Source organism: Nannobrachium achirus (genome assembly GCF_963921795.1).
Source record: "Nannobrachium achirus genome assembly, chromosome: 17".
Lineage (NCBI taxonomy): Eukaryota > Metazoa > Chordata > Actinopteri > Myctophiformes > Myctophidae > Nannobrachium > Nannobrachium achirus.
In genome coordinates, this window is record NC_137824.1 from 36,320,081 (window position 1) to 36,347,396 (window position 27,316).

General features: G+C 41.4%; 1 protein-coding gene across 1 annotated transcript; it reads left to right on the forward strand.

Moving 5' to 3' along the window:
- Window positions 1-518: 518 nt before the first annotated feature.
- On the forward strand, window positions 519-25,817 carry LOC308302449 (uncharacterized protein; the record flags this gene model as incomplete). Its single annotated transcript, XM_080746703.1, has 17 exons — window positions 519-580; window positions 4,707-4,764; window positions 6,343-6,463; window positions 7,691-7,904; window positions 9,834-9,976; window positions 10,956-11,130; window positions 11,261-11,316; window positions 12,224-12,399; window positions 15,496-15,606; window positions 15,828-15,953; window positions 17,366-17,473; window positions 20,089-20,253; window positions 23,719-24,304; window positions 24,408-24,471; window positions 24,559-24,737; window positions 25,042-25,130; window positions 25,296-25,817. 17 exons carry the CDS (start codon window positions 519-521, stop codon window positions 25,392-25,394), a joined length of 2,532 nt encoding a protein of 843 aa, XP_080602829.1. The 3' UTR covers window positions 25,395-25,817.
- Window positions 25,818-27,316: the final 1,499 nt, after the last annotated feature.

Here is a 27,316-nt window from a genome sequence, read left to right on the forward strand (position 1 = left end):
ATGTGAGAAATGAGGGGTGGCGGTTGTGGTTTAGCAGCCAAGTAGTGTGTGTGTGCAAAGTTTGGCATGGATAGGGGCAACGGTGACGGAGATACCTTTGAGTTGTTATGTGGAAATAAGAAAAACGTCCCCCACTTCTGTCTTGCCTATAGAGGATTGATTTTGGGGGTTGTATTGCAAAGTACACCGATGATGACATCATCACGGTGTACAAACCTCAAAATCAATCCTCCAGTTCCTTCTGTGAGTCACAGACAAGGTCAGAGAGAGAAGAATGAGGCTGGCAGGACACTGGGTCAGGCACCCGGAACTGGTAATTAAGCAAATGACACTGTGGGAGGCTGGGAGCCAATCCGAGGCACAGCTACGAGGAGAAAGAGGCGCACCACCTACATAGACACACTGTGGTGTGACAGCAGAGCTAACAACACTGCAAAGACCCTGATGCTAGAGGGAGTGGAGGGCAACAAGCCTGGTGTCGGTGTTGGTGTTGGCTATTAGTCCACACGACTAAAAGAATGGTCCCCTGTCTGACCACCAAAGTCCACTCGCCCCAGCCAAATCCGGTGAGCTCGGAATGGTCAGACCTACAAATCCAACTAACCTCCAGGTATTTCTGACCACCAGCACCTACCCGGCCACGTTTGACGTCTGGGGGTACCGAGATTAGGGGAGGGGGGATTTACAATTCTATCGGTGCGTAACTCGAACGGCTGAAGCGGATTTCACCACGTTCAGCACAGCGACTCACTCACCTGAGCTCGCCCGGTGGTGCCACTCGTGGCTGAAGTCCACTTCAGCGTCTCGTGAATGTTCCATTCAAAAAGTTTGGGTGAGCGTGTTTTGGGACGAGCATTCCGGTTACTGCACGCACTTTAGTTTTGCATCATTTGGTTTCCAAAAGTAGGCCTACACACAGATGGGGGGAGATACGTTTTCTTCCGTTTGCACACACAAAGCCTGCATGGGAAATATGCAAAATGCTCTTTTATGCTGCTCTGCAAATTTGCCAACAGCATCCAGAGTCTGGTCATCTCAGCCTTCTATGTGTTGCAGTAGTCAGTTGAGGTGTGCTACACAATCAAGAACATAGACTGAATTCGTATTTATACAAACTATACAAATAGACAAATAATACATATAAAATAGTACCTTCATCGCAAAATGCTCTCTCTCATCTATTTCTGGAAGTTCCATGATGAACCATTTGCAATGGGCATGAATCACATTTCCAAGAGCCTTCAAGAATTCATTGTAGCCTGTTGTTTTTGAGCGGTGCTAACCGCTCCTACATCTGGCTTTGTTTGTTTGTCCTGTGTCTGTTTGATTGATTGATTGATTGAAGAATTTATTAGAAGTTTTCAATAGAAAAAAGTACAGTTTCATGACAGTACAAATCACTGGTACAAGGTCAACTAAAAGGAGATCCTAGAAAGCCGAGGCTTATTTCCACAGGAACCACACTTTAAGTATCTCATATAACATTGAAAGACAGACGGATAGAACATAGTACTTTATCTAGGGTAATATCAGTTTCAAAAGCATAACATCAAATACAAAGGCAGAAAAAAGAATAATAAAAAAGGGGGGGGGGGCATGGGGGCTTAGTCTATTTACAAGTCACGGGTAGCAGCTGTCTGAAGGTGACTTTTCATACCAATTTTGAAGGAGGCTAGGGATTTGCTCTCCTTTAGGGCTTGAGGAAGGGCGTTCCACATGTTGATGGTGTAGCAGGAGAACGAGTTAGAGCCTTGTTTAGTGTTAAATCTACGTTGATGATGATTAGTGGAGCTGCCTCTGGTGTTGTGGTCGTGAACATCCTTGACCTTTAAGAAGTAGTTTGTCAGGTACATGGGAATCTTGGAGGTGTAGTGTATCTTGTACACCAGGCCCATTGCAAGATGCTGTACTCTGTCAGCTACTTTGAGCCATCCCACGCTTTCGTGGTGATGATCGGTAAGGTGGGTCAGAGGAGGGAGACCAAGCACAACCCTAACTAGTTTGTTTTGGGCTGTTTGAAGCTTTAACTTTAAGGCGGCTGGGGCGTCGCGATACCAGACAAGGACTCCGTAATCAATGAGGGGCCCAATAAGAGCTCCTCCTAGTGTCTTTCGGGATTTAGTATTGATCAGCGGGGCAACCCTTTGCAAGAAGCGAATTCGTTGGTTGACTTTATTGATTACCTTGGTGGTCATTTTTTCACTGGATAGGTTAGCCTCCAGGATGCAACCCAGGTAGCAGATGTAGTTTTTTCTTTCTATCACAGTGTCACCTACTTTAATTGTGAAGTTCTCAACTAGGCTAAGTTTCTGACTAGATCCAAAGAGGATACATTCAGTTTTGCCTAGGTGAATTGAGAGTCTGTTGTCATTGAGCCAGGTGCAGACCTTGTTAAGTTCACAGTTAAGGGCCTTTTCAACCTGCAATAAGTCTCTGCCGGAGACTAGGAGAGCCGAGTCATCCGCGAACAGAAACAGATTGCAGTCACAAGCAGATGACATGTCGTTTACGTATATTAAGAACAACAGTGGTCCTAGTATACTCCCTTGAGGTACTCCACAGTTTACTGGGAGGGGGGGGGGGACAGGGTTCCGTTGACTTCCACCATCTGTTCCCTCCCCACCAAGTAAGAGTGCATCCATCTCACTGCTGTGCTATCAAGACCAATAGCTTTGAGTTTTTCAATCAGAATAGAATGATCGACGGTGTCAAATGCCTTCTGGAGGTCCAGCATGACCAATGACCATGCCGCAATATTTGCCATCGTGAATTTCACGTTTGATGTAATCATTCAAATAGATGAGGCATGTATCTGTGGAATGGGACTCTCTGAAGCCAGACTGGAACTCGTAGATTAGTTTATTCTCTTCAAGATATTTAGCCACCTGTTCATAGACAATTTTTTCCATTACCTTAGAGATGGAACTAAGGATTGAGATTGGCCTGTAGTTGCCAGGGTCAAGTTTACTGCCTTTTTTGTGCAGGGGGGTTACCTTAGCTAATTTGAAGTCCTGGGGGACATAACCCTGCTTGACTGTCAGGACTGTCATCGGTCAATTGGTGTCTGTTTGTATGGCCAGGGTCACATTGGCCAGGCTTCGCAGGAAGCTTAATGACATTAACTCATAAATAGCACCGCTCACTTCACACTGGGTGTGATTTTTTCTTAATTTGTACAAGAAAAAAAACAGACAAATACAACAATAAACTAAAATAAATAGATAAACAGATCAACTGAGAGATGACAACATTAATGGAAACACAGAGAGAGAGAGGCAAAGAAAAGGAAAGATGAGTGAGATATAGAGGGTGAAAAAAAGATAGAGAGAGAGAGTATGGTTGCATATTAATAAAGATATAGATGAGAAGAGAAGAATAGAAGAACATAGGCTATATCATACAATGTGTCAGTTCAGAATAGATACTTTAGATATTATAGCCTATACATTGCTAAATATTGTAATGCATTGCATATTGTATATAATATCTAACTATATAATGTATTTTCTTTCTACATCCTGACCTCAATCCTCCATCATCATGTCCACTCCTCCTTAGCCCACTAAGTGATGCCAAACCTGGGTGGTGACAGGGCATTTTTGTTGTTGCACTGCCCCCTCCCTTTAGAATGCACTTCCCGACCACATGACACCACTAAAGATGCCTCCCCCAAAACGCTCTCAAAATTCACCTTTTAAAAAAGTCTCAAGTCTCTTAATCTTATCTGTAGGCTACATCTTTTGTCCCCCCCGCCTTAGGCCTACTACTCCTCCTCCCCTCAAATGATTTTCCTGTATTTCAGGATTGTGTCAACTCTCACCAGTTGTGGAAAGTAGGCTACTGTACTCTATAATTTTGAGGTAGGTTTACCTTTACTTTACTAGTGTGGTGGATACAAAATATTTCATGTGGTACTGGGTTCACTGAAGTATTTCCAAATTTCAATACTTTTACTCCACTACATTTCTCAGAGGCAAATATTGTAGCCTACTTTTACTCCACTACAATTATTTGAAAACTAGTTGGCCCTAGTTTTTTGTGCAACTTCAGCCACATTTCTGCCATTTGAAAATAGCCAATTTACTTGAAGCCGATCTGCAAATTTCAAACGATTTTTATACACTTTAAAACTTGAAATGGGACATTCTGCATAAAGAGTAGGCCTACTTTCTACTTTTAGTACTTTAAGTACATTTTGATGACAATACTTTTGTAAAAAAGTATTGTATTTCTGCATTGCAGTATTGATACTTTTGTACAAAATGTGAGTACTTTTTTCCTCCACCACTGCAGGATCTGTCCAGTATTCCAGGATTGTGTCAACTCACTACAACCTGCAGATGGCACAGTGTTGTTATCAATAGCAGACGGTTCACAGCCAATCACAACTCCTCGTCCACATTACTTTCCCCTCCTTTTCCCTCTGGTGTTTTGAGTTTGCTGCTTCTCCAGAATAAAAAGATTCTTATCTTTTTTTCCCGTGAAATGTGGATCTGCGAAGGAGCTTGGGATTTGCTGCTGAGACTATGATCGCTGTAAATCGTGCGTTTTATAAAGTAGGAGAAGATGTACATATGGCGATTGTCTTTTTTCGCCATGATTCTGGCCATACTGTCTTGTTATTTGACAGACTGCGGACGAACGGTGACCCAGTATTTGCTGTGCGTTCTGTGTTGCATTTCAACTCCGCTGATGTTCCAAAACAGCTGTCGGGAGAACAGCAGCACCCAAACTGACGATGTGGTTGATGAAAAAACAGTCCAGGTAATGAATACACAAATCCACGCAACTGTATGACGTGTATTTGCAAGTTAGAGCCCAGAATGGCTGCATTCCATGCATTGCATATATTAGGCTATGCAAAGTATGAAATATCAGCCATTTTAGGGCTATGCTTTCAATCTCTGTATGGTATTACTTTTGATAGGCTACTTAACTGGCCCACATGTTGTTAGCCTACTTAACATGTCTAGAACACAACATTAAGATACCATTAAGATAACATCCAATTACATGTCTGTCATTGGATGTTTATATGAATACTTGAATAGAGTACAAAGGGACCCCAATTTTAAACACGGTATTGATCTTTCTTGTGGTTTAACTCCTTTTAGTGAACTGTACTGTCCTGCACTTTTTCCTATGAAAACTGTTAATAATGTATTCAATCAATCAATCAATCATATAGGCTAAATATAGCCTATGCAGATTTATCATCTCCATAGTTTTGTGAACAAATGCAATGGGTAGAAGTTTGTTGTTGAACAAAGTTAACACACTATATAGGCTATATATGCTACCATACTGTACATGTTCACACACTTCAAGAGAATTGATGGTGTGACCTTGTCGATAACAGCCTGAGGTGCATTTTCTTCACTTGTCTTAAACATCTGTCTTTGTCAGAACAAACCAGCCCTGGCTGGACTTGTTTCACAAAACGTACCTCAACTGAAGACGTTCCTTGTTGACTAATAGTCATCATAGTTGACATAGTAGGAATTTAGATGAGATGATAAATAGACACATCTGTAAAATTGTGTTTTACAAACATGAAAGACCAGCTTTTTGAGGTTGAGCACTTAACATTATAAATGTATAATGTTGACTTTACAATGCTGGCTATTGAAAGTAGAATGTCAGTACAGGGTTATATCTAAAGATGTGCATTGAAGAAAACATAAACAAATAAAAGAAAAACTAATCAATTAACAAAGACCTTGGGTCGACTTTAGGCCAAAACAACCGATTAACCCCAAAGCCTTAAGCCTGATGACCGGGGGTCCCCCAGCTTGTAGATCTGCTATTTTTGGCTAAAGTTCTCCTCAGAATAGGGAATACGAATAAGTTGATCATTTAGTAGAATTCTGCTATCACACAAAAGATTTGGTACCCCCCTTTTAGTAACTCTGAGGACCCCCTAGGGGTCCCGGACCCTCCTGCTTTGTTTACAAGTTACTTTGTAGATTTATAATATTGTTACAAAACCTAAATGCCCCATTTTATTCTTCAACCATTTGAAAATAGCTGACCTTCACAGAATGTGCACCTTTAGCTGTTTTCACAGAATGTGCACCTTTTATGACATGTCCAGAATAGGGATGTTAGTGTTTGTGCAATCTGGTTCAACTATGAGCCAATCTCTCGAGACAAGAGTTAATGATGGCTACGCCAAAGGAAGAGGTACATATCCGATGGCTTGCCAGATTGACTATGAGGGGACTATGCCCTAATTCTTACTGTGTCTCTGTCTCATGTAGTTGCTTCCAGAAACACTGTGGATGAGCATGGGTGCTCTGTCAATTGAATTGTTTTATAACTTTTTCTCTCTTCTTCTTATAGGAGAACAGTGTGGAGGATCAGGGCTTTGACGTCCCTGACAGCGAGCCTACAAATACAAGTACATTGACTGAAACATCAATGGAACTGCAGTATCCTCACGTTAAGGAGTCTCTTCAGCAAGGTGGGACTAAGCCTGCAGCAGCATTTAGAAGTTTGTTTTTTGATCTGCTCATTGATTTGCCATGCATTATTTATGGTGTATACAGTAAACATTTGTCACGTTTACAGTTCATATATGTCACATGTTGCCTTCAGTATAAGCTCAGTCAAGCACTGGTATGTTGACCTTTTTTTTCTTTCTTGTAATGTCGGAAAATGAAGCTACAATTTAGGCATTTAGCATTTATCGTATCCACAGGACTAGGCAAATACTACATGGAGTAAATGGCATGAATCCTTGTCAACAAACAGCAAAAAGGGAAACCCAAATAAGCCCAGCCCTGTTTATTCAATTCATCAAATAGAGTGCAAAGAAAACAATGAAATGCAGCAAAAGTAACTGATATAGCACATAAACAACAAACCTAGCATCTGTCTAGTCTAAATCTTGGCATTTGTGGTCAAGCAAACAGTACATTTCTATCAAACTAACATATCATTAAGTAACCAACATATAGTACATCTGCGCAGTGTAACTAACATCTATGAAAACAACAAGAATTGACACAGGGAAGCTGTTTAGGTTTCGTATCGTCAGCAATCTTTTGTTGTTTGGTGAAGACACTTTTGAGCGGGTCGTATGCTGTATGGAGGCAGCTGCACACAGAGATCATATTACATCATCTGAAAAAAAAGCCCCACCCCATCTATAGGAGAGAGGTTCACTCTGGGTTTTGCTGTGTGGTTGTGCAGAACAGGAAATAAATCGTCTTGGCAGTTTGTGTATCTTAACAAGGCTCAGTGGTTTTGTTTCACACTTGAGAAGAAAATAGATGTTTTTATACTGTTTTGTACCAGGAATCACCACTGATGATTAGTTGAAACCCGTACAGTGAATAATGTTGACAGCTTTGCGTTTTCACGCAACTTGCAGTTATTATTCTGTTCAAAACATCTAAAGTGATTGTTACTCCAGTGATTGAGTGTGTTTATCCAAATAGCTCTCCCTTGGTGCTGAGCCTGCAATCACATAGGCCTAATTTAAACTGAGATTGTATTGGAGTGTGTAGCTATATCTTTGGAGTTTCAGTTTAATTAAATTTAAATGAAGTCTATATAATGCAACTTTTTGTTGCTGCAGTAACTAGTAACTACATTTGATGATTTGGATGACCAACCTTCCGAATAGATCCAAAGTCTACTGTTTAAACCACTGTTCACGGATGTGTTTGTCTTCCTTCCCTACCAGTGGTTGAGTGCGCATACACCCAGCTTGTTCTCCCATGGTACTGTGTCCCTGAACCCCGTGAGGACCAGCCCCTGCACCGGGTGCTGAGCAGGGAGTTTGACGTCGTCATCGATCAAGTCATCGTCAGGGCAAAAGACCTGGATGTCAGTGAGGCCTCCGTCGGTTGCATTCGCATCTTGACGCAGCACTTGCACAATGCCAAGCAGTCTGACAGGTGAGATCAGGCCAGTGGTAGAAAGTACTGTAGCTATGCATTGTACATTTACTCAAGCCCTGTACTTACAAAATTAATGCTTTATTCCCTTCTACTCCACTACGTCTCAGAGGCAAATATTGTACTTTTTACTTTATTTCGGGGGTCTTCAATGTTTTCAGGCCATGGACCCCTTAGCTGAGAGGGAGATAAAGCAGGGACCCCTGTAACATAGTGTATAAAATTGTGTTGCCGTTTTTCATGGATGGATTCATAGACTTGTTTGACAGTCTATGTTGGATTTGTGTTAATGTGTTTTTTCAGACATTTAACCACTTAAATCATCGATAATAGTAAATAGTACATTTGACCTTTCACTCTGTACTTGGTCTGCTCTTTTTTTTACCTCTGCACCAAACCTATTTGCCAAAAATAGCCGATCTATAAGCTCTAAAGCCCTCACAGTGCCGAACAGCGCGAGGCGTTGAGAGATTGTAGATCTGCTATTTTTGGGTAAAGTTCACCTCAGAATAGGGATTGAACCCTCAAGTTGTTAATTTAAAAGAAATCTGCTATCACATAAAGATTTGGCGGCCCCCCTGTAGTTACTCTGAGGACATCCTAGGGGTCCCGGACCCCCTGTCAAAGACCCCTGCTTTGTTTACAAGTTACTTTGTAGATATTATTACAAAACATGCCACATTTTATTCTTCAACCAAATCGAAAATAGCTGACCTACAAACTCACAATGTTTCACATTCACAATGTGATGTGGTCATGTTGTGAACTTGCAGTTCTGCTATTTTCGAAAGCTTGTAGTTCTGCTATTTTCGTAGCAGAAGTATATTTTGATGTCAATACTTTTGTACTTTTAAAAGTTTGATGAATACAGGACATTTACTTGTAACAAGAGTATTTCTACAGTACTATTGCTTCCACCACTGAGATCAGGCAGATGCTGAAGGCACTCTGGGCTCGGACTACTGTGCTCAACTCTATAAACCCCTTATTGTTTTTTTTATCACCTTCTATGAATCATTCACTTACTGTAAGGAATTGTCTTTTACTGGCTTGTATCTTTTGACCTACGGCACGCACTGAAATACTAATGGCTGATTGCGTTCTAAGCGTTTGATTGTGTGAGTCATCATATAATAATAATGATAGACTTTATTGATAGAGCTCTTATTGAAAAAAGATACAAAAGTGCTTTAGATAAAAAATAAAAGACAAATGACATGACTAAATAATCGAAAGGCCCTTGGACAAAAGCATGCAATAACAAGATTAACAACGGAAACTAAATGACACTGTCCTTGGTGGGTTTTATGTGTGTATTCTTCATGTGGAAGGACATCACGATATGTATGTAGTCCAATAAAGCTACAATAAGAGTCTAGAGGACTAGAGGTTGTGCTACTCCTTAAAAGGCCAGACAACACAGATGCAACTAGTCGTAATTCCTTGCAACAAAACCGTTTTAAGGCCTGTCCACACCAATGCAACTCCTTGCAATTGCTGTTGGTAATAACGGTTGCCACAAGTCGTTGCAAGTAGTTGCATGTAGCAAGGAGGTGCATTGGTGCCGTCTGGCCTTTAGAGGCCTCCCAGTTCGAACCCCGGTCCATCAGTATGCAGTACGTGTCGAAGTGTCAATGAGCAACCATCAGCTGGGTGAAGCTAAAACTGAATTTCCTCTGTTGATCTAATAAAGATCTACCCTACGTCCTACCTAACATGTGATTCTAATAGAATTTAGATGCAAATGTTGACAATGCATTATTTATATATATATATATATAGAGGACATGTACGTTTTACAACTCCCGAAGAGAAACACAATGAATAGAATGACAGGATTCAAATGAAAGATTAATAGAGAATCTACAAGTGCAACGAGTTTAAAAGTGGATTATGAATTAATAGGTTTGGGTTTGTGTGTCTCTTTAGAGAGCCTCTGTTCAGCTCCAGGGCAGAGGAGGTGGCAGTTCTTAGGACTTTTTCGGAGGCGTTGGTACGTAACCTTTTCCCAGAGTCTCTACGGGGACAAGATGTCAACCGCTGTGCCTTGAATGAGATCGTTGCCTTAAAGGGTAAGCGAGTACTAGAATGTCAACTTCACCAGTGTGATACATACATTTCAACAAACTCTATGAGCAGTACATCATTGAATTGTGTGATTTAGGAAGTTTGGAAAAACAAAAACTGACTAGATAACAGGTTTATATTCTAACTGGCATGACTTATATTATTATTTCTTTTACAACAGTAAATCATTGTCAGGGCTTAGAGCACATATTATCCTGGTTTTACATCATGGTTCATTCATAATTTTTTTATTGTCATTCTTCTGCTGAAAAATGAAACATTTAATCTTTCTGGGAATGTTGTAAGGTGACCATGGAACAAGTTTTACAACTTCATTTCAATGCTTGTGGTTAAAACATTACCATTCATACCAGTTGGACAGTCCTTTGTTTTGGTGACCCAGCAACAGTGTTTTGTACTTACAGCTTGGGGCTAGTGCACACACACACACACACACACACACACACACACACACACACACACACACACACACACACACACACACACACACACACACACACACACACACACACACACACACACACACAGTGTTGTACAAGCATTACTCCGGTTCAGTACTGTACTGTACTGTACTATTGTTAAAAATGACCCTTTACTCAGTTTACTGTCACATACATATGTGCATTTTTTTTTATTCTAATCTGCACACATTAGATTATATCTATTTTTTCCTCTGTGAGCTTGGACTGTTCTCAAAACATATACCAAGGCCAGATCTGACAGTAAAAAAACACACAATCTGAAGATACAAATGTTATTAATTTGTATCATACTTTAACTGACCTTGCACTTTGTCATTCTAATAAGAGCATCTGCTAAATGGTTAAACAGTAAAAATGGTTGACACCAGGTGTTATTATTAATATTCTCCTGCCATGTTGGGCAGAGATAAATGTGAATCTATCTAGCTTGCAACTGGGATGTGCCATGTTGTGAGTTATCTGTGCGTCTGTTGATCCTCAGCTCTGGACCTGCTGGTTTCATGGCTGTCTGAACCGGACAATCTGAACCAGCTGGTGTTGAGTCAACTGGACGGCGTGACCTCCAACGGCTCTGTGGAGGATCTGTGTGGCGCCGAGGCGGAGCCGCTCTCTGAGTCCTCGCAGGAGGAAGATGAGGAAGAGGAGAGCAGTGGAGCGTGAGTGGCTGTCATCCATCTACAATCTGCTGTCTGCCTTAATACTAACAAGCAATGCTTTTAACATTGCACTCGTAAAACACTTCTAAAAGACAAGCCTGTGCCTGTCTTATGTTTGGGGAATTCGTAGGTATGCAGAGAAAGCAGAGGTTTCCACCAGAGAAAAGAGGAAATCCAGGAAGAAAGGTGTGTCTTCGCTTTATTTACACAGTCTAATATGAGAGGGTATTTAATTTTGAAACCCTGTGGGGCGTTAATAAAGCCGGGTCCACACTGCGTCTAATTCAGCCTAGTTTAATCCTGACCATGGCATCCCAACCAATCTCTGCAATCATTGCGAAGTCAGCACAATTTAGCAAGGTTTGAAAAATGTTTCAATGGCTTTCTAAGAATGGACAGCTGAGTAAGCACACAAAGTTGCACAATAATCCGATGAGTGTCTAAACAGGTTGTTGTGAAGCTATTGTGACTCCAGCTTTATTAGCTTACCTCTGTGCGTAGGAGCGGCCCTCTCAACTTCAAACAACTTTATTAATCCCACTAGGGGCAATTCGTTTTTTGGAAGTTTGTAACAAAGAAACACAATAACATACAACAACATAAAAACAAACCATACTCCAAGGAAGTGAAGGTGGGATCAAATGATCTTAGATACTCCCAACAGTAAGTAAGTTACAATAAAAATAGATAATGTTTGCCATACATTATAAGTACATTTATGAAAATATAAAACGTGTAACTAGAGAATATCATGCACACAGTGGCGATATATCCGCAGGAAGTGAGGCAAGTCTCTGATGTTAGTCATCTATGACGCATCAGTGGCGACTGACTCCATATTTAGCCACGGTTTCAGCCCAATATAACATACAGTATACACGGTACAATAGTATTATAAATAACATACTCATAAATATTATTGTCACGATTTCTGTTTTATTTTAGTATTAACATAGTAATATGCAATTTACAATTTCACTTAGGTAGGAGCCTCTTGCTCTACTGTGCCTCTTGGGGACTCTTAACTTGGTGTGTCTGCATGCTTTCGTTCATTCGTGCGTGTGTGTGCACATGTGGCTTGCTTTCATTTCAGCCAACAAGCTGAAGGAAGGATGGTCAAAGTTTGTGGATAAGATGAAGTCCAAGAGAGCAAAGAAGAAGAAGTTGAAGAAGGTGGAACAGGAACTAATGATGCGGGCCCTGACCAGCGCGGAGTCTGACGCATGCGGCGGAGAAGGTTCTGTCCACAGCCAGCTGGATTCCGATGACGTAGGAACATCTTTCTTTGCTTTTCAGTCAGAATGTTTAGCAGATAACTGTGGAAGGACATTATGCTCAACTGACTAAAAATAACACAATCCTGAGGGGTTTATTTCTCACAGTCATGACTTTATCTCACATTTGTGAGAAGAAAATCTCTATCTGATATAGACAGTCATAATTGCAAGATTGAAGCTCCAATCCGGAGCTGTATGTTAGTACAATGTAACTAACTAGCTGCACACCTGCAGTGGTTGGAGGTGGTCTCTCTACTCTTCCATTGAGGTATTTTGACCCTGGTGTTGGGTAGGACACCTAGGGGGCAGACCTCTATTCAGAAACACCCCTACTTAGAAACATCCCTATTCAGAAATACCCCCACTGAGGTTAGGTTTAGGTGACACCTCCATTTAGAATAATGGAAGTCAATCTTCTGAATAGCAATGTTTCTGAATAGAGATGTGTAACCGGACACCTACTGGTTGATACGTTCAGTAGTACTGCCTGAAGCTTATAAGCATAATATCTCCCATGGCAAAGTGGGGATTTCCCCCTTGGCTGAGGATATTTCGTTTCTCATGCGGGAGACAAGGTTTTGAATCCTGAGAAGGAAATAAAAGTTACGGATTGCAGCTTTAAAGCTCATAAAGCTCAGGTGTGAAGTTGGAATTGCAAGAAAAAAACATACAATTCGGAACTTTGTATTTGTATTCAGTGGTGGAGCTTCCGTACTGTGGGAAACAGAGTTCTAGTGATGATAGGTGATTTTTCTAAGTGATGTAACATATTGTTAACTTACAATCAGGTCTTTTCAGCATGTAACACCGTCGTACTACAGAGTATAAATTAGGCTTATTCCTGAAGTTGCTTCCACCATGGGATCCCACGGCATATAAGGAATTACTGCACTGGGGTTTGGATCAATGAAAATAGGCTCTGTGGCAATCACAGCTTTATGATATTCACACGTTGCAATTCACCGGACTTGAACCCTGTTTCCTGCACAAACAGTTTTACCATTGAGCTAATTTGCTCAGGGGATAAATACACAAATAGAATTTTTGACACTTTTGACACAATCTAAATGTCTCAATAGAAGAGCAGGAAGACAAAATACAACCACCCCAATTGTATAAGTTATAAATATTGTTTTACTATACTCTACCATACTGACTGGACACAATGTAATTGTATTAATTAAAAGACTCACAAACGGCTTGAAAATACATGTTTGAGATACTGTATTAACAGGAGTAATTTGTTGTTTGACAAAACGGTAAACTCCCTACATTATTCTCTGCGTTCTTTTGGGGAAAAAACATTCTGAATCATTTTAAACTCACTTCCAGGTTTTAAGACTACAGACTGTAGGGCTATTGTAGAAAACATGTATACCAGAAATTATACAAAAACTCTACCAATACTAAAATTCATGGCCAACATGTACTGTATTCGAGAGCAGACAGGAGTAGAAAAACACCACATCCAAGGAAGCTATCATAATAACACAAGGTTATTGGAATAACTCAAAAATGAAACATCTAATTCAATGTTCCAATGAACAGGATGTGATGTAATGCACAGAAACATGGATGAACATGCATGTTAAATAACTAGATTAGCTCTCACAGGCATAAGCGGGCTGGCTGTGACAGATGGTTTCAAAGGGGTCTATAAATGAGTACATTCTACCACAGATGTCTGGTTGAATTGGACCCTGGACCCCCTCCAAAGGGCTCAGCAGTTAGTTCTGTGAACCCAGAACCTCCCTCCACATCTGGAGCCCCTTTGAATTATTTCCAAATCTGTATTACTAAAATACCCCAACATTGTGGTTCCATGTGGACCGTTCTGGAGACGGTTAATATTATTGTCTATTCATACAGTAGATTTGGCCCTACGGCAGGGGTCTTCAACGTTTTCAGGCCAAGGACCCCTTAGTTGAGAGAGAGAGAGATGTTCATAGATTCCATACAGTTTCATTGTTTGACAGCATCATTTTGTATTTTGGATTCATGTCAATTTGTGTTTTCAGATATTTAACCACTTGAACCGTCAATACTTAATAATTGAATAAGCTTGACCTTTCACTCTCTACACCCAACCTCTTAGCAGAAAATAGCCAATCTACAAGCTCACAACGCCTCGCTCAGGACCCCCTGTAGTAACTCTGAGGACCTCCATGGGGTCCCAGACCCCCTGTTGAAGACCTTTGCCCTACGGTATATCATACATGAACCTTGACTTGATTTTTCTGCCACCCTGAAAATCAAACAAGCAAAGGTATGCTTTGGAAAAGGGTTGGCAGTCAGTGGATCTGTCATCTGAGATTATAAATAAAAAAAAAGGGCAACAACTGTTGTCCTTGACTGATTTTACAAATATATGGGAAGAGGGCAGAGGGACTTTCATTGCCTGTATAGATACAGAGGGGAAGTGAACATAGGTATTAGAGGGGAAGTGAAAACTTTGGATATCTGTGCAAATGATGTACACTTGGCTACCAGTAGGGGGCACCATTGAGGCACATCTAAAGCATGAAAGACAGTTTGTTGAACAGTTGCACATAAGACATAACTGGTTAATAATATGACTAGGAATGTTGTGCATCTGTATGGAGAAGACATTTATATCAATTAACAACTACAGAAAATGTAATCTGGTGCGTTCACAGAGAATTCAACGATGGAACTTCATGTTGTAGCCTAGATGTCTACTCCAAGTTTACTTGAATTCATTTTGATGATTTATTTGTTTAATTGCTAAAAGGCCATTGTTAAAATATATATATTGACATATATTCATACAATAGTATACTGTACATATAAAATATTAGAATGTTCTCATTTACTTTTTCTTTTTTTTTCATTATCATGAATTATTATATATCTATCATATTGAATGTAGTAATGTATGTAATTATCTAGACCTCTAGACATTTATTCCACTACACGATAATAACCTCCGACAACAGCAGCAGGCCAGCCGGAGCGGAACAACATTGACCCTGGCTTGAATTGAGTTTAGCCACTTTTCAAATGTTATTAACGTTAAAGTGGTGATTAATGGGACGTGACAGACATTGCTCTCTTGGCTTTCGTTTAGGAGGACAGTGACCTGGAGGAGTACCTGACCAGCGTTCAGGAGGACATGCTGGAATTCAAGCTGTCGTATGAAATGTGGCGCGTCGGCCGCTGGGCCCTCAGCATCCCTCATGTGAGTCGCGAATCACTGTGACAGGTGTGGAATGTCTCGAGTGCTCGTTAATGCAGCTGGGGCCGCTGCAACCGCCAGCACGTCCCTGGATGTTGTTGCGAATGTGTGAGCCTGAGATAGCGATGTCTGTCTGTCTGTCTGTCTGTCTGTCTGTCTGTCTGTCTGTCTGTCTGTCTGTCTGTCTGTCTGACTGTCTGTCCCTCTGTTGTGCCGTACTGTAGGCGGAGTGGCAGAACGAGGAGCTGGTGTTCATTGTTCACCTGGAGGAGCAAGACAACACAGAGAACCTTCACTGGGACATCAAGAAGACCTATATGGATGTTATATACTTCCGCAACAGATGGCAGGTTAGAGATGACACGCACAGTGTTACATAGCCAGTCACTGTGGCAGGTACTAGATCATTGTTTCATGTGCCGAGGTGTATTATAAAAATAGTTTTAGGCACAGTAGAGTAGCAGTGTGCACATCCAAACACATCCAAGTGCAGAATAAAGGTTCACAAGGCTGCAGCTCCCAATGTACTGACAAAAAAAAGAATACAAGAATATGCTTTTCTATTCCGACAGCATCTTCAGAGATGAAGACTTTTGGGTTGAAACGTTGCGTTTCAGTCAGTATATTGGGAGATGTAATTCAAAGTGTGAATATCCCCTATTCATAATTAATATATGCAAATGTACATGTGGTTATAAATGTGAACAGTCATGAAATGACTGTTACAATTACACATCTTCTTAGTTCTGAGTTAAAAGGAATGGAGGGAAAATGGAGGAGAAAGAACCATAATCGAAACACGCACATGCAAATGTCGTATTTTACTTCCATGAACTCCATGTACTTGGAGGGAAGAGAGAGGGAAAAAAGCGTTGCTTAGTGATTGACCCGGTGTCATGAGGAAGTAATGACCGATTTATACTTCATTGCACGTGGGTGTTGTGCACTGAAAATAGCACATCTGCTATTTTCAGTGCACGACACCCACGCACAACTGTGTATAAGTATGGCTCGAAGCAACCCATAACCCTTGCCCAGCAGCGGCAGTAATGGAAGTAGATGATTGGTCATTTGTCAGAGCTTATTTGGTAGGCTAATAAGCCCCCCCTCTCCCCACACCCCACATTCAGTAAGAATATTAACTCAGCAAATCTGCACCCATGGCCATTTTTCAGCGTGAAGTACGATGGCAGTACCGCAACGGTTATGGTCTACTCCTCCCGCTCATAACGTTTCCATTAAGTTAATCATTGAGCTCAACTTTTATTTTGCAGCTAAGTCAAAGTGGCGCGAGCCACTCCTGACAGGGTGTTAGTAGAGTGGGTTCAGCTCGTCTTCATTAACTACGTGCATATAATATGAGTGATCTATTCGCTAGTTAAAAATCATAAAACATGTTCAATGTCATCATGTTTACATGATCTTAGGACATACAGTACAATACGTCCTACCACGCAATGCAGGGACATGCACGAAAAGGGTTTCATTCTTGCTTTCCGTTTTATTTCTCAAGTTGAGTTTCTCCTTAAACGTCTATCCTGGGATGTGCGCAAGACAGCAATGTTGCGTAAACAAGCCACAAAACCTGCTTAACACGTTTGGAATGTGATATATCCCACAGTCTTAAATTAGATCGATATGGGTTGTTACATTTTTCATTTCCATTACAGATGAAAAAAAAAGAATTAACCTCATATTGATTTTCCTGTCCTCTGCATCACAGCATGCTCATGTTAAATGTCAATCTTTGCTGCATTTTCAGGACTCCAACAAACTTCCCTTCATATTAGAGCTGTCGAAAAGCTCAGAGGAGGCGGTCCGTGATTGGATCAAGAATGAAGTCAGAGCCTCCGTGGAACTCTTCCTTCAGGTAAACGTCTCCATGAGCACAAGACGAGTTCACTGACGCACATGGACAAGTGTTCAAGACATACTCATGCACAAGTACTGTAAAAGGCCTGATTTTGCTTGAGTACAAAAGTATTAGCATCAAAATATACTTAACACATGGGATGCCTAAAGGCAGGTCTTAACCGTACAGAATCTCCCTCGAATCGCAGTCGGAAAGCGTTCTTGCCGACAGGAAGCCATCGGGAGCTTGTCGGCAAGAGGCACTTGCCGTCGATAGGGCTGGCGGAACCCGTCGATGGAAAACTGAGCATGTTCAGTCGGTGCTTGCGGTCGGTGGTAAATCCTTCACTAGAGTGGACCAGAGTCTAGTCTGCTACAGTGCAGAACTTTCCAGAAGCAAGCCTAAATAAGCCAGAGACATTTTCCCGTCGCACATTTTAACTAAATACCAAACTCATAATCTCAACTGTGAATTTCCTATACTAATCAACTCCAAAGTGTGTTGTTTTGGTGAGAGCAGGAAAATACACCGCACTAGTTAAAAATCTCCGCCCCCGCCCTCCGGTTGCCAGATTCTGTGAGTCAAACAAGCGGCCAGGTCTATGAAAATAAGCCCAAAAGAAGCGACCAGTTTCACCAATTCATGAGTACCGGGAGCTCCGCCCCCACCTCTCCGCCGAGACCTCCGACCAGAATCACAGCCGCACCATTCACTTGAATGGATATACAGCGGATTTTACACATTAAATATTAATTCCGTTTTGGACCCAGAACTTCGAAATCTCGTTCAATCCGTCAACAAAGGCCTGGATATGCATTGGAAAAATATGTAGACCTTTAAACTTTTAAAACAATACGACAAAGGAATATATAAGGACGCAACAGCAGAATGAGGAAATCGCCTGTCTGCTGGACCTATACAGAGCCGTTTTCACTTTTCACTGATTTGTTTAGAGGCTATTACTCTCCATTACACAAACAACCAACCAGAATAAACTGCTTCAAATGTAGGCTACATGTTTCTTATCATGCCGATTGCTTATAAATCTTATCTATAACATTTGATATCTCTGGCGTGGCGTGAAATGTTCGCGATTCCTGACAAGTTTAGCTGGCGAGCCGCAGAGGGAGAGGCAAGGGTGTCGCACCAAATTCTGGGCCCTGGGTACAAGGATTCGCTGTGGGCCCACATGAATGTTCTTCATCGTGGGATTTCAAAAATAGCAAATCTACAAGCTCGCAGCGCGGCACTCGGTGCCACGCTATGAGCTTGTATATCTGCTATTTTTCAATCGATAAAGTCTAAAATAATTAAGGTCCTTCCACCGTGGGCCCTGGTAAGTCAGTCCCACTTTTCCCCCCCTTGTGACGCCCCTACCCACAGCCTGCAGTTGAAAGCAGAGTTGAAATACAACACTTCGCGTCGCTACCCCTGTTCATTCAGACATTCACAGACGTACATTACATATCAGTTGCTATTTAACATAACAAATAAGGTGTTTGTAGTCATGGGTTATTGTCGTTTAGGCCAATACAGTCCATTTATATTTAAATTGGTTTGAAACGGCTTTCTGTGGTCCAGCAACCATGGACATGTTCCTTATTCCTCTGCTGCGACCTTATATATTCCTATGTCGTATTGTTTTAAAAGTTTAAAGGTCTAAATATTTTTTCCAATGCAGATCCAGGCCTTGTTGATGGATTGGAAGAGATTTCGAAGCTCTGGGTCCAAAACGGAATTAATATTTAATGTGTAAAATGTGTGTACAATCCGCCGTATTTCCCATTGAAGTGAATGAAGCCAGTAGCGGCGCGCTGTGATGATGTCGGGCGTAGCTTTTGGAGGGGGCGGAGCCGGTATAGGTCCATTGAGCTCTATTACATTAGCTATTTTCTAAAGGAATGTTGAAAGCAAGGTCAAATAAGCAACTACACAAACCCAAACTAAAGCAACCCACAACTAGCAACATTAAAGGAAAACAGGATCAAAGTCGCTTAACGAGCAGACATGGCAACACTGCCATACAGTAACTACAGTCGGAGTCGGCTGAAAAAAGAAAAGTGCTTAGTTTTTTTGCAGTTCTTTGAAGTTCTTTGCAGTCTGTGTACAGTCAAAAGGAGTCTCCTGTAGGCTGTTGGGTGTGGAGACACCTTAAGACGTCTGTGAACGTGATAACGATTCACCCCCGTGATGTAGGCTATAAAGTTGTAAATAAAATGGCAATACTTGAGTAAAAAGTTAAATTACCTCAAAATTGTAATCAAGTACAATACTTGAGTAAATGTATTTGGTTTCCACCACTGACTAGAACAGTACTTCCCACATCTTTTTGACCCAAAAGAGGAATTAGATGTTTGCCTAGTAAACTAGTGAAACTAGTGAAACTAGTGAACTATGCGTTGCTTTGTGCCGCGTTGTGAGCTTGTAGATCGACTATTTTCACAACTTAAACATTTGTTTTCTAATTTATGGAATCTTACATTTTTATTTCATTTATTTCTTTTCATGAAAATCTTCACATGTTGGGGAATGTTTGTAGGAAATTAAGGAACCCATACAAATGTGTCTGCAACGCACTGTTTGAGAACCAGTGGACTAGAAGATCTTATAACCTTTGTCTGTGTGCTGTACAGACGGTGGTTGCTGACGGCGTGATGGGTCACAGCCAGCCAGTGTTTCAGTTCCTCTGTCCGTTGGACAAACTGCTGTGCGAAGATGAAGAGGAAGGACGTAGCGGCGTGTGGCGTCTTCTCAGCGGCCTGGCGTACCTGCTGACTCCAGGACAAGAGGAAGATGAGGTAAACCCAGCGCCACACTTCTTCTTTCAATTTCACACCATACTTAATATTTTCCAGATGCCCTCTGCAGACTGGTTGACACTGTATACACACAGAACAAGAACATACTGTATATCAGTCCCATATCCACTGTTGATAGTCTGTACATATCCATTCATAAGCGATAGATATATGTTCATGCATATATTCACTGTTGATAGATTGTACTGGTATATTATACGTTTATGTATTGATAGAATGTATATGTTAACAGAGTCAGACCAAGTACAGATGGTTAGGTTCAGACTAATCATTTTATTTTATTGTCTCCACCAGCCGAAGGCATGGGGAGATTTGTTTTGCAGCCTGTCCGTGCGTCTGTCCGTCTGTTAGCAGCTAATCTCCTGCGCCGTTGGCCCAGTCTCGACCAAATTGTGCACACACACTCACTGGATGCCAATTCAGAACCTCTGCCCCACATTTTTCACATGGCCCTGTTCTAGCGCCACCATGAGGCGGATTTTTGCTAAACACATTTTCACACAAATCGGTATGGTACACAGTATCTCTATAGCCATTAAACAAAACGAGTCTTCCAGATTTTTCATATTCCATCCTGATTGGCTAAGATTGGATTCCAAAGTGGATTTGTCAGTTTTGAACAAAATCCCTCAAATAATGAATGCAGCGTGCAATTTTGGTGAAATTGTGCACACTTCTAGGCAGAGGAAGAAATGCCACTTCAAAATGTTCAAATCTGCTTCATGGTGGCGCTATAACGGAACGATTTGTGTTTTTACCTACAGTATAACTCCACCATGCAATCAATGTAAAACTTTGTATGCACACTTCCCAGAGACCAAGGAAAAACCTTTGCTCTGCATTTTTCACATCTGCCTTTTATAGCGCCACCAGGAGGCCGACTTATGTAAAACGTATCTTTGAATATAACTCCTTCAGATTCTATCAAAAGATCACGCAAATCAGTACACAGTATCTCTGTCATGTGATCAAGACGGATCTGTCCGATATTTCAGATTCCATCCTAATTGGCTAACATTGGCTTCCAAAGTTTGCAGGATTGCTCCGTTCTTAACAAAATGGCTCAAATCATGAACACAGCTTGCGATTTCCGTGAAATTTTGCTTGCATATTCCCACTAGGTCAAGGAACAAATGCCACCCTTTTCACATTGGCCTGTTATTGCGCCACCAGCAGGTCAACTTTAACAAAAGTCATTTTTGGAACAAAATGCCTCGAATCATGCATGCAGCGAAGCAGAGGCGCCGGGTTTTGTCCATGCCACGAGGTGCTGAAGCATCGAGCGCTACCCCCCCTCCCCCCCCGTCGTCGTCGTCGCAAAAAAAGGTCATTTTTTTCTCAAATGGATACTTTATTTACAGTTTGTCAATAGTACAGTGGTACATTTTTACAATGAAAGTTCAGCATGTTTCAACAGTTAAGCACCATAGTATCAAAGTATCAAACAAAAAACTAGCTAATGCCATGGCATTGTATTGATCAGAAGACACTGTGCCGTCTCGCCCTTGTATTCGTGCATCATGCAGTAGTCTGCTAAATGATAGAAAATAAAATGCAAAGAAAGACAAAATAGTATTAAAACCAAGGCCACGCTATTGCAACAGCCTATTAGGCCTATAAAGTGAACACCGCATACAAGTAGGCTACTTGCAGCAAAACAAAACCAATTTTTTTTATTTATTTCTTAGTGAGGAAGGTGCTACTCCTTACAGATGCACGGGATATGAAGCGGTTGGCTATGACATCCATGTCAAGTTTCAGTGCCGCCTCCCTATGACAGTTCAGCAGAGTAAGAGATGGTTTAGTCTTGCTTGTCCCATTGTGGATCGCAGATAGGTTTTCAGTCTCCTCAGACCTACTGTATGCTGGCCTTTATTCTCTACCTGCCAGGTTAAAACAAAAGAACTATAGGCACTAATGCTCCGCCTCCCAACGTTAGTTTCTATCGCTCCCACAGCCCCCACACCAGCCCCCCCACTGGAATGTACCTGCCCGGTTAAAACAAAAGAACTATTAGGCATGTTTGTTTGCATACATGCAAATAGGCTATGGGAGCGCTCCGCTCCGCCTCCAGTCCCAACGTTAGTTTCTATCGCTCCCTCAGCCCCCACACCAGTCCCACCCATAGGAATGTGGGGGTGGGGGGCTGGTGTTTTCCCCTCAAACAAAGCTGTACGTGTTAAGGCCACTTTTAACCGCACAGATTCGGCGACGATTCGGCGGCGGAAGGCGGCGGATAGCGTCGTTTGCCGAACGGGAGCTCATCGTCAGGTTTTCGGCAGCGGGTCGGGAACGTTATCGACCGAAAACTGGAAAACTGGACTTGCTCAGTTTTGTACAGTCGCCCCTGGCCGTCGGTAAGATTGAGGGAGTTGTAGAATAGTTTGCTACTGTTGCAAAACCAAGCCAAAATAAGCCAGAGACATTTTCCCGTCGCATATTTTTACTAAATACCATATTCTCAATCACAACTCTCAGTTCCTATTCCAATCTGATCCAAAGCAAAGCTAGTAAATAGTGCAGCAGCTCCCCGTGTTGTTGTTGTTCTTTTTTTCGCCCTTCTCCTCTGCACGGAGAACACACGGTGGCTCCGGTATGGTTGCCAGATTCTGTGAGTGAAATAAGCGACCAGGTCTATGAAAATAAGCCCAAAAGCAGCGACCAGTTTCACCTCTGAGCTCTATTACATTAGTTATTTTATAAAATAATGTTGAAAGCAAGGCCAAATAAGCAACTACACTTCAGAAACAAGCCCAAACAAAAGCAACCCACAACTAGCAACATTATAGGAAAACAGGATCAACGTTGCTTATAACGAGCAGACCTGGCACCACTGCCATACAGTAACTACAGTCGGCGTCGTCTGAAAAAATAAAAGTGCTTAGTTTTTTGCAGTTCTTTGCAGTTCTTTGCAGTCTGTGTACAGTCAGAAGTAGTCTCCTGTAGGCTGTTTGGTGTGTAGACACCTTTAATTTCGGGCTTGATCTCGCGGGGTGCCGCGGCCCTTCAGCCCACACAGAGTCGGCGTCTATGCAGCGAAGACATGGCACCCTTTTCACATTGCCCTATTATATGGTGGAGACCTGTGCTCGGAAGAGCACTGCTTTTATTTGTTTTTTTTAATGTTTTTATGTTTTTAGTTTCATTTTAATATCATTCCTATCTCTCTGCACTCACTACTCACCTATCCTGTTTCATGACTACTGTTGTTGCTGTTACGACACCTGAATTTCCCCACAGGGATCAATAAAGGTTTAACTACAGTATCTAAAGGAACAACCGCCGCTATTGAATAAAGGATGTAGGCAATCACAGTCGTCTCACCGGCATTTGACTTTGTTTCAATTGCAACAAAAACGTTATTCAATTGGGTAATTGATTGGTTAAGTCGTGCCGTGAATTGAATGTCTTAAAAGTTCTTGTTTTGTGTTGTTTACTTTACAGCCCCACAGCTCTCATCTAGACATAATGAGCCCTTCGTGTGCAGAGACTACGACTCCACCAGAGGAATCCTCCGAGGCCTCAAACGAGAAGTGCTTGGATGTGACTGATGCTGCAATCCCAGCTATTGTTATCTCCCAAACGGATCCTACTTCAGAACCGCCCGTGGGGGAGGCTGATAAGGAACCCCAAGCTATTGTTAGCTTGGACTCTTCAACTAATGAAAGCTGTTCTCAAGACGAGATGGAGGATTTAGAAAATCCCCGAACCTCTCTTCTGAAAACGATAATAAAAGGATTATCCCGGTCCAGATCACAAGAGGCTCTGGCCTCAATAAAACCCGGCAATGATGAAGACCAAACCGATCCAGATATCGCATCCCAACGCACGCTAAATGGAGACTCGTTGATAGACAGCGCAGACAGCCTGTCAAGGCCGAGTTTGGGTGGAAAGTGTTTGAAAAGGACTAAGCTGAAGGATCATGGGACTCTGCCAAAAGGGGACGAACTGCAGGGGCAGAAGAGCCAGGCCAACTGGGAGCAACACGAAGCCACCAAAGCAATATTTGATCTGTTAAAGGAAATAGCTGGTTTGTTAAGTGTTCAGTCACAATATTTATAGCATGGTCTTCTTCATACAGTATTATCCAGTACATTTTTAATAAATGGTTATTGTTCTTATTGATCTTCCAGGAAATTCCATCCTCATGAACATATTTGATGCCATTTTGAAGCCTGTTATGCCCATCTTGAAAAAGTAAGGCTCATTTAAATCGTTTTTATCTCTCTCAAAGTTACCTAATCCCAGAACTTTTGATAGTGACGCATATATTCCTCTTACCAGGAAGATGAACTCCTTTCTAAGCAAGATGAACCCAACAGAAGTGCAGATGGCTGCGTACATCGACAACCTGCGCGAGAAGCAGTGGCCTGGTGGCTCACCGGGACCATCTAGGCAGCCCCGCACAGACGAGGAGAAAGACGAGACCAGGGACAGAGCCCATCAGCTCATCTGTGCTAAATGTACGCTACATTCTGACAGTGGTTCTCAACCTTTTCAGGCAGTGACCCCAAAAATAACCATATTTTAACTGGAAGGAATGTTTTTCGTTCAAAAGAACCTTTTGTTAGTATAATTGCAAATACAGTGTTTGTATTTTAGTCATTTCAAGTCGGTTGAATGAAACTATTCCTCTTTTGACTGGAGACACTACCCCTCAAGGACCCTTGGGCGTCGCCACACCCTAGTTTGAAAACCACCTGGTTTAATGGAATGAAACTGTCCATATTACCTCACATCATGCTGTGTTCTGTGTTGTTATCCTAGATTCCAACTACCTCTTCTTGAAGAGGTCGCACATGGAGACTGTTTTTAGACTGTTTCAGGACAGAGAAGAAAACAAGAGACTGGTGTATGTGAGTATCCATCCATGTAGAGTGAGATACAGATGTCATTCCGTTACCTTCCCTGGTTCATTGCTTGCGATTTGCAACATTTTCCTCGCTAACAAAACCAACTTCCTCAGAAATGATATAAAAATGTTTCTGTCTTGTTGGCTCACTCATCCCTTTTCCTGACAGATGCTCCTGTCTTTCTTACTGAGAGAGTTTCTGCCGGATGAAGATGCCCTCAATGTGAGTGCCGTGGCCCTGCAGAAAGTGAACGACTACGTTAGCTGATATGTGAATTTTAAATTGTTCTCTCAGGTGAACTGTTTTTATATTAAAGCTAAAATCTGGGATTATTATAATGAATATAATGTTGTTTTAACCAATCTGTAAGCTTTGAGTATCTTAATTCAATATAACTTCTGCAGCATTGGTCTCCGTACTGAGAAATGTAGACTCTGGCGTCAGTTAGGAAAAAAAGAAAAGTAAAAGTTTGCACACTGTCTGTAGCTCCCTTCAATGACTTTATTTTGGCACACCCTGAGCCATTTTGGCTCCTACTCAGGTGATGCAAAAATAAAGTCATTGAAGGGAGCTACAGTATGCAAACTTGTATTTGTCTTTGATCTTTGCATCCTTTGAAGTTCAGCACCTGCCTTTTAAATGGTATGGGGATGTACGTGACTTCCTTTGATCTTCCAGAAACGTACTGTTTGACACTGTCAGTAAAGGTATCTGAAGCAGACACTGGATTGGACACTAGATGCACTAGCTGGCATCTTTATTGTAGTTCAGACGTCGTTGCAAGTAGCTTTCTCCATCGGTAGAGTAATAAAATGTACATATTGTCACTGTAAAGCTACTTTCTGTAAGTTTTATGTTTGTTGGCTATTGCAATGAAGTCCGAACTGCAATAAAGACTAGAGTCCAATGCAACCGAGGTAACATTGACATTGTCAACCGTTGGGTGTTCTGCCAGACACCAGAGTCTAAAGGCCCTGTTCAGACTGGCAGACCAAATCTGATTCTCTATCCATATTGGAGCCGTATTGGTTTTTATGCAGTCTGAACAAGGCCATGCAAGGAATCTGATTGAAATCTGATAAGTAAAAATCATTTTCCATGTGTGATATTCTTTGCTTTCCAGACTGCATTAAAACTCCAATCTGGATATGCTCAAATCGGATTTGGTCTGGATTTGGGCTGCCAGTCTGAACAGAACTCTAAGTTACTCAATGGAAGAATAGGGAGACCACCTCCAACAACTGCAGATGTGCTAGTTATTTAGTATTAGCCCATTCTACCATACAGATTGGTTAAAATGATATTTTATTCATTCAAATAATTTCTGGATTATAGTCGATGGCCTGTAGACATTTTATAATGTCAACATATTTATTAGACGTGTCTCAGTGCCTTATTTGTCTCTTAATCTAATTTTACCATACAATATTATTTGAATGTCTTCATTTTTACCTCATATGCTGTGAAGGATTCCTTTCTCTCTCTGTATAGTCTGGAGTTTTAGGTTTTTTATTGCAAATTTCCCTCATGGAGAAGGGTTGTAATAGGCATATACTGTATTTGCCTACACAATATTTTGAGATGAGAATATTTAATGTAAACTGACTTCACATTCCTTTGTTGTCAAACTCTGAGAAGAGAGTTACTCATGATTTATACTTAGTTGTATGGCCGACAAGATCTACAAGTTCACATTGCATTGCATCAATAGTAGATCTGCTATTTTCAGTTCAATATATGTTTTCTATTTCTGAATTGCACATCTATGGACTCTTGTTTGACTGAAATGTTTCTTATCACTCTGAGCACTTTTATATACTGTAGGGCAGGCGTTTTCAAAGTGGGTGACGGGGGACCCTGGGGTGCCACGACAGCAGTCCAGGGGTGCCGCGAGATAAATTGATAATATTTGGAATTTATTTGGACAATTAAAAAATATTTAGTATCATTTTAAACTTGAAGTACAAACTTATTTTCAGTCAGTTCTAACCAAAATGGCTATTATCTCAACGTTTTCCTCGTAACATAATCACTAAAATATTGTCACTGTCAGGCAGAAACCTCATATTTCCAAGTTTCAAATGTGTACGTCTTTTGGTAAAGCCCTGCTTCATCATACAAGACTGTCGCACAAAACTAGTGAAAACAGCAGATCTGCTGTTTTCACTAGTTTAGTACATTTTATAGAT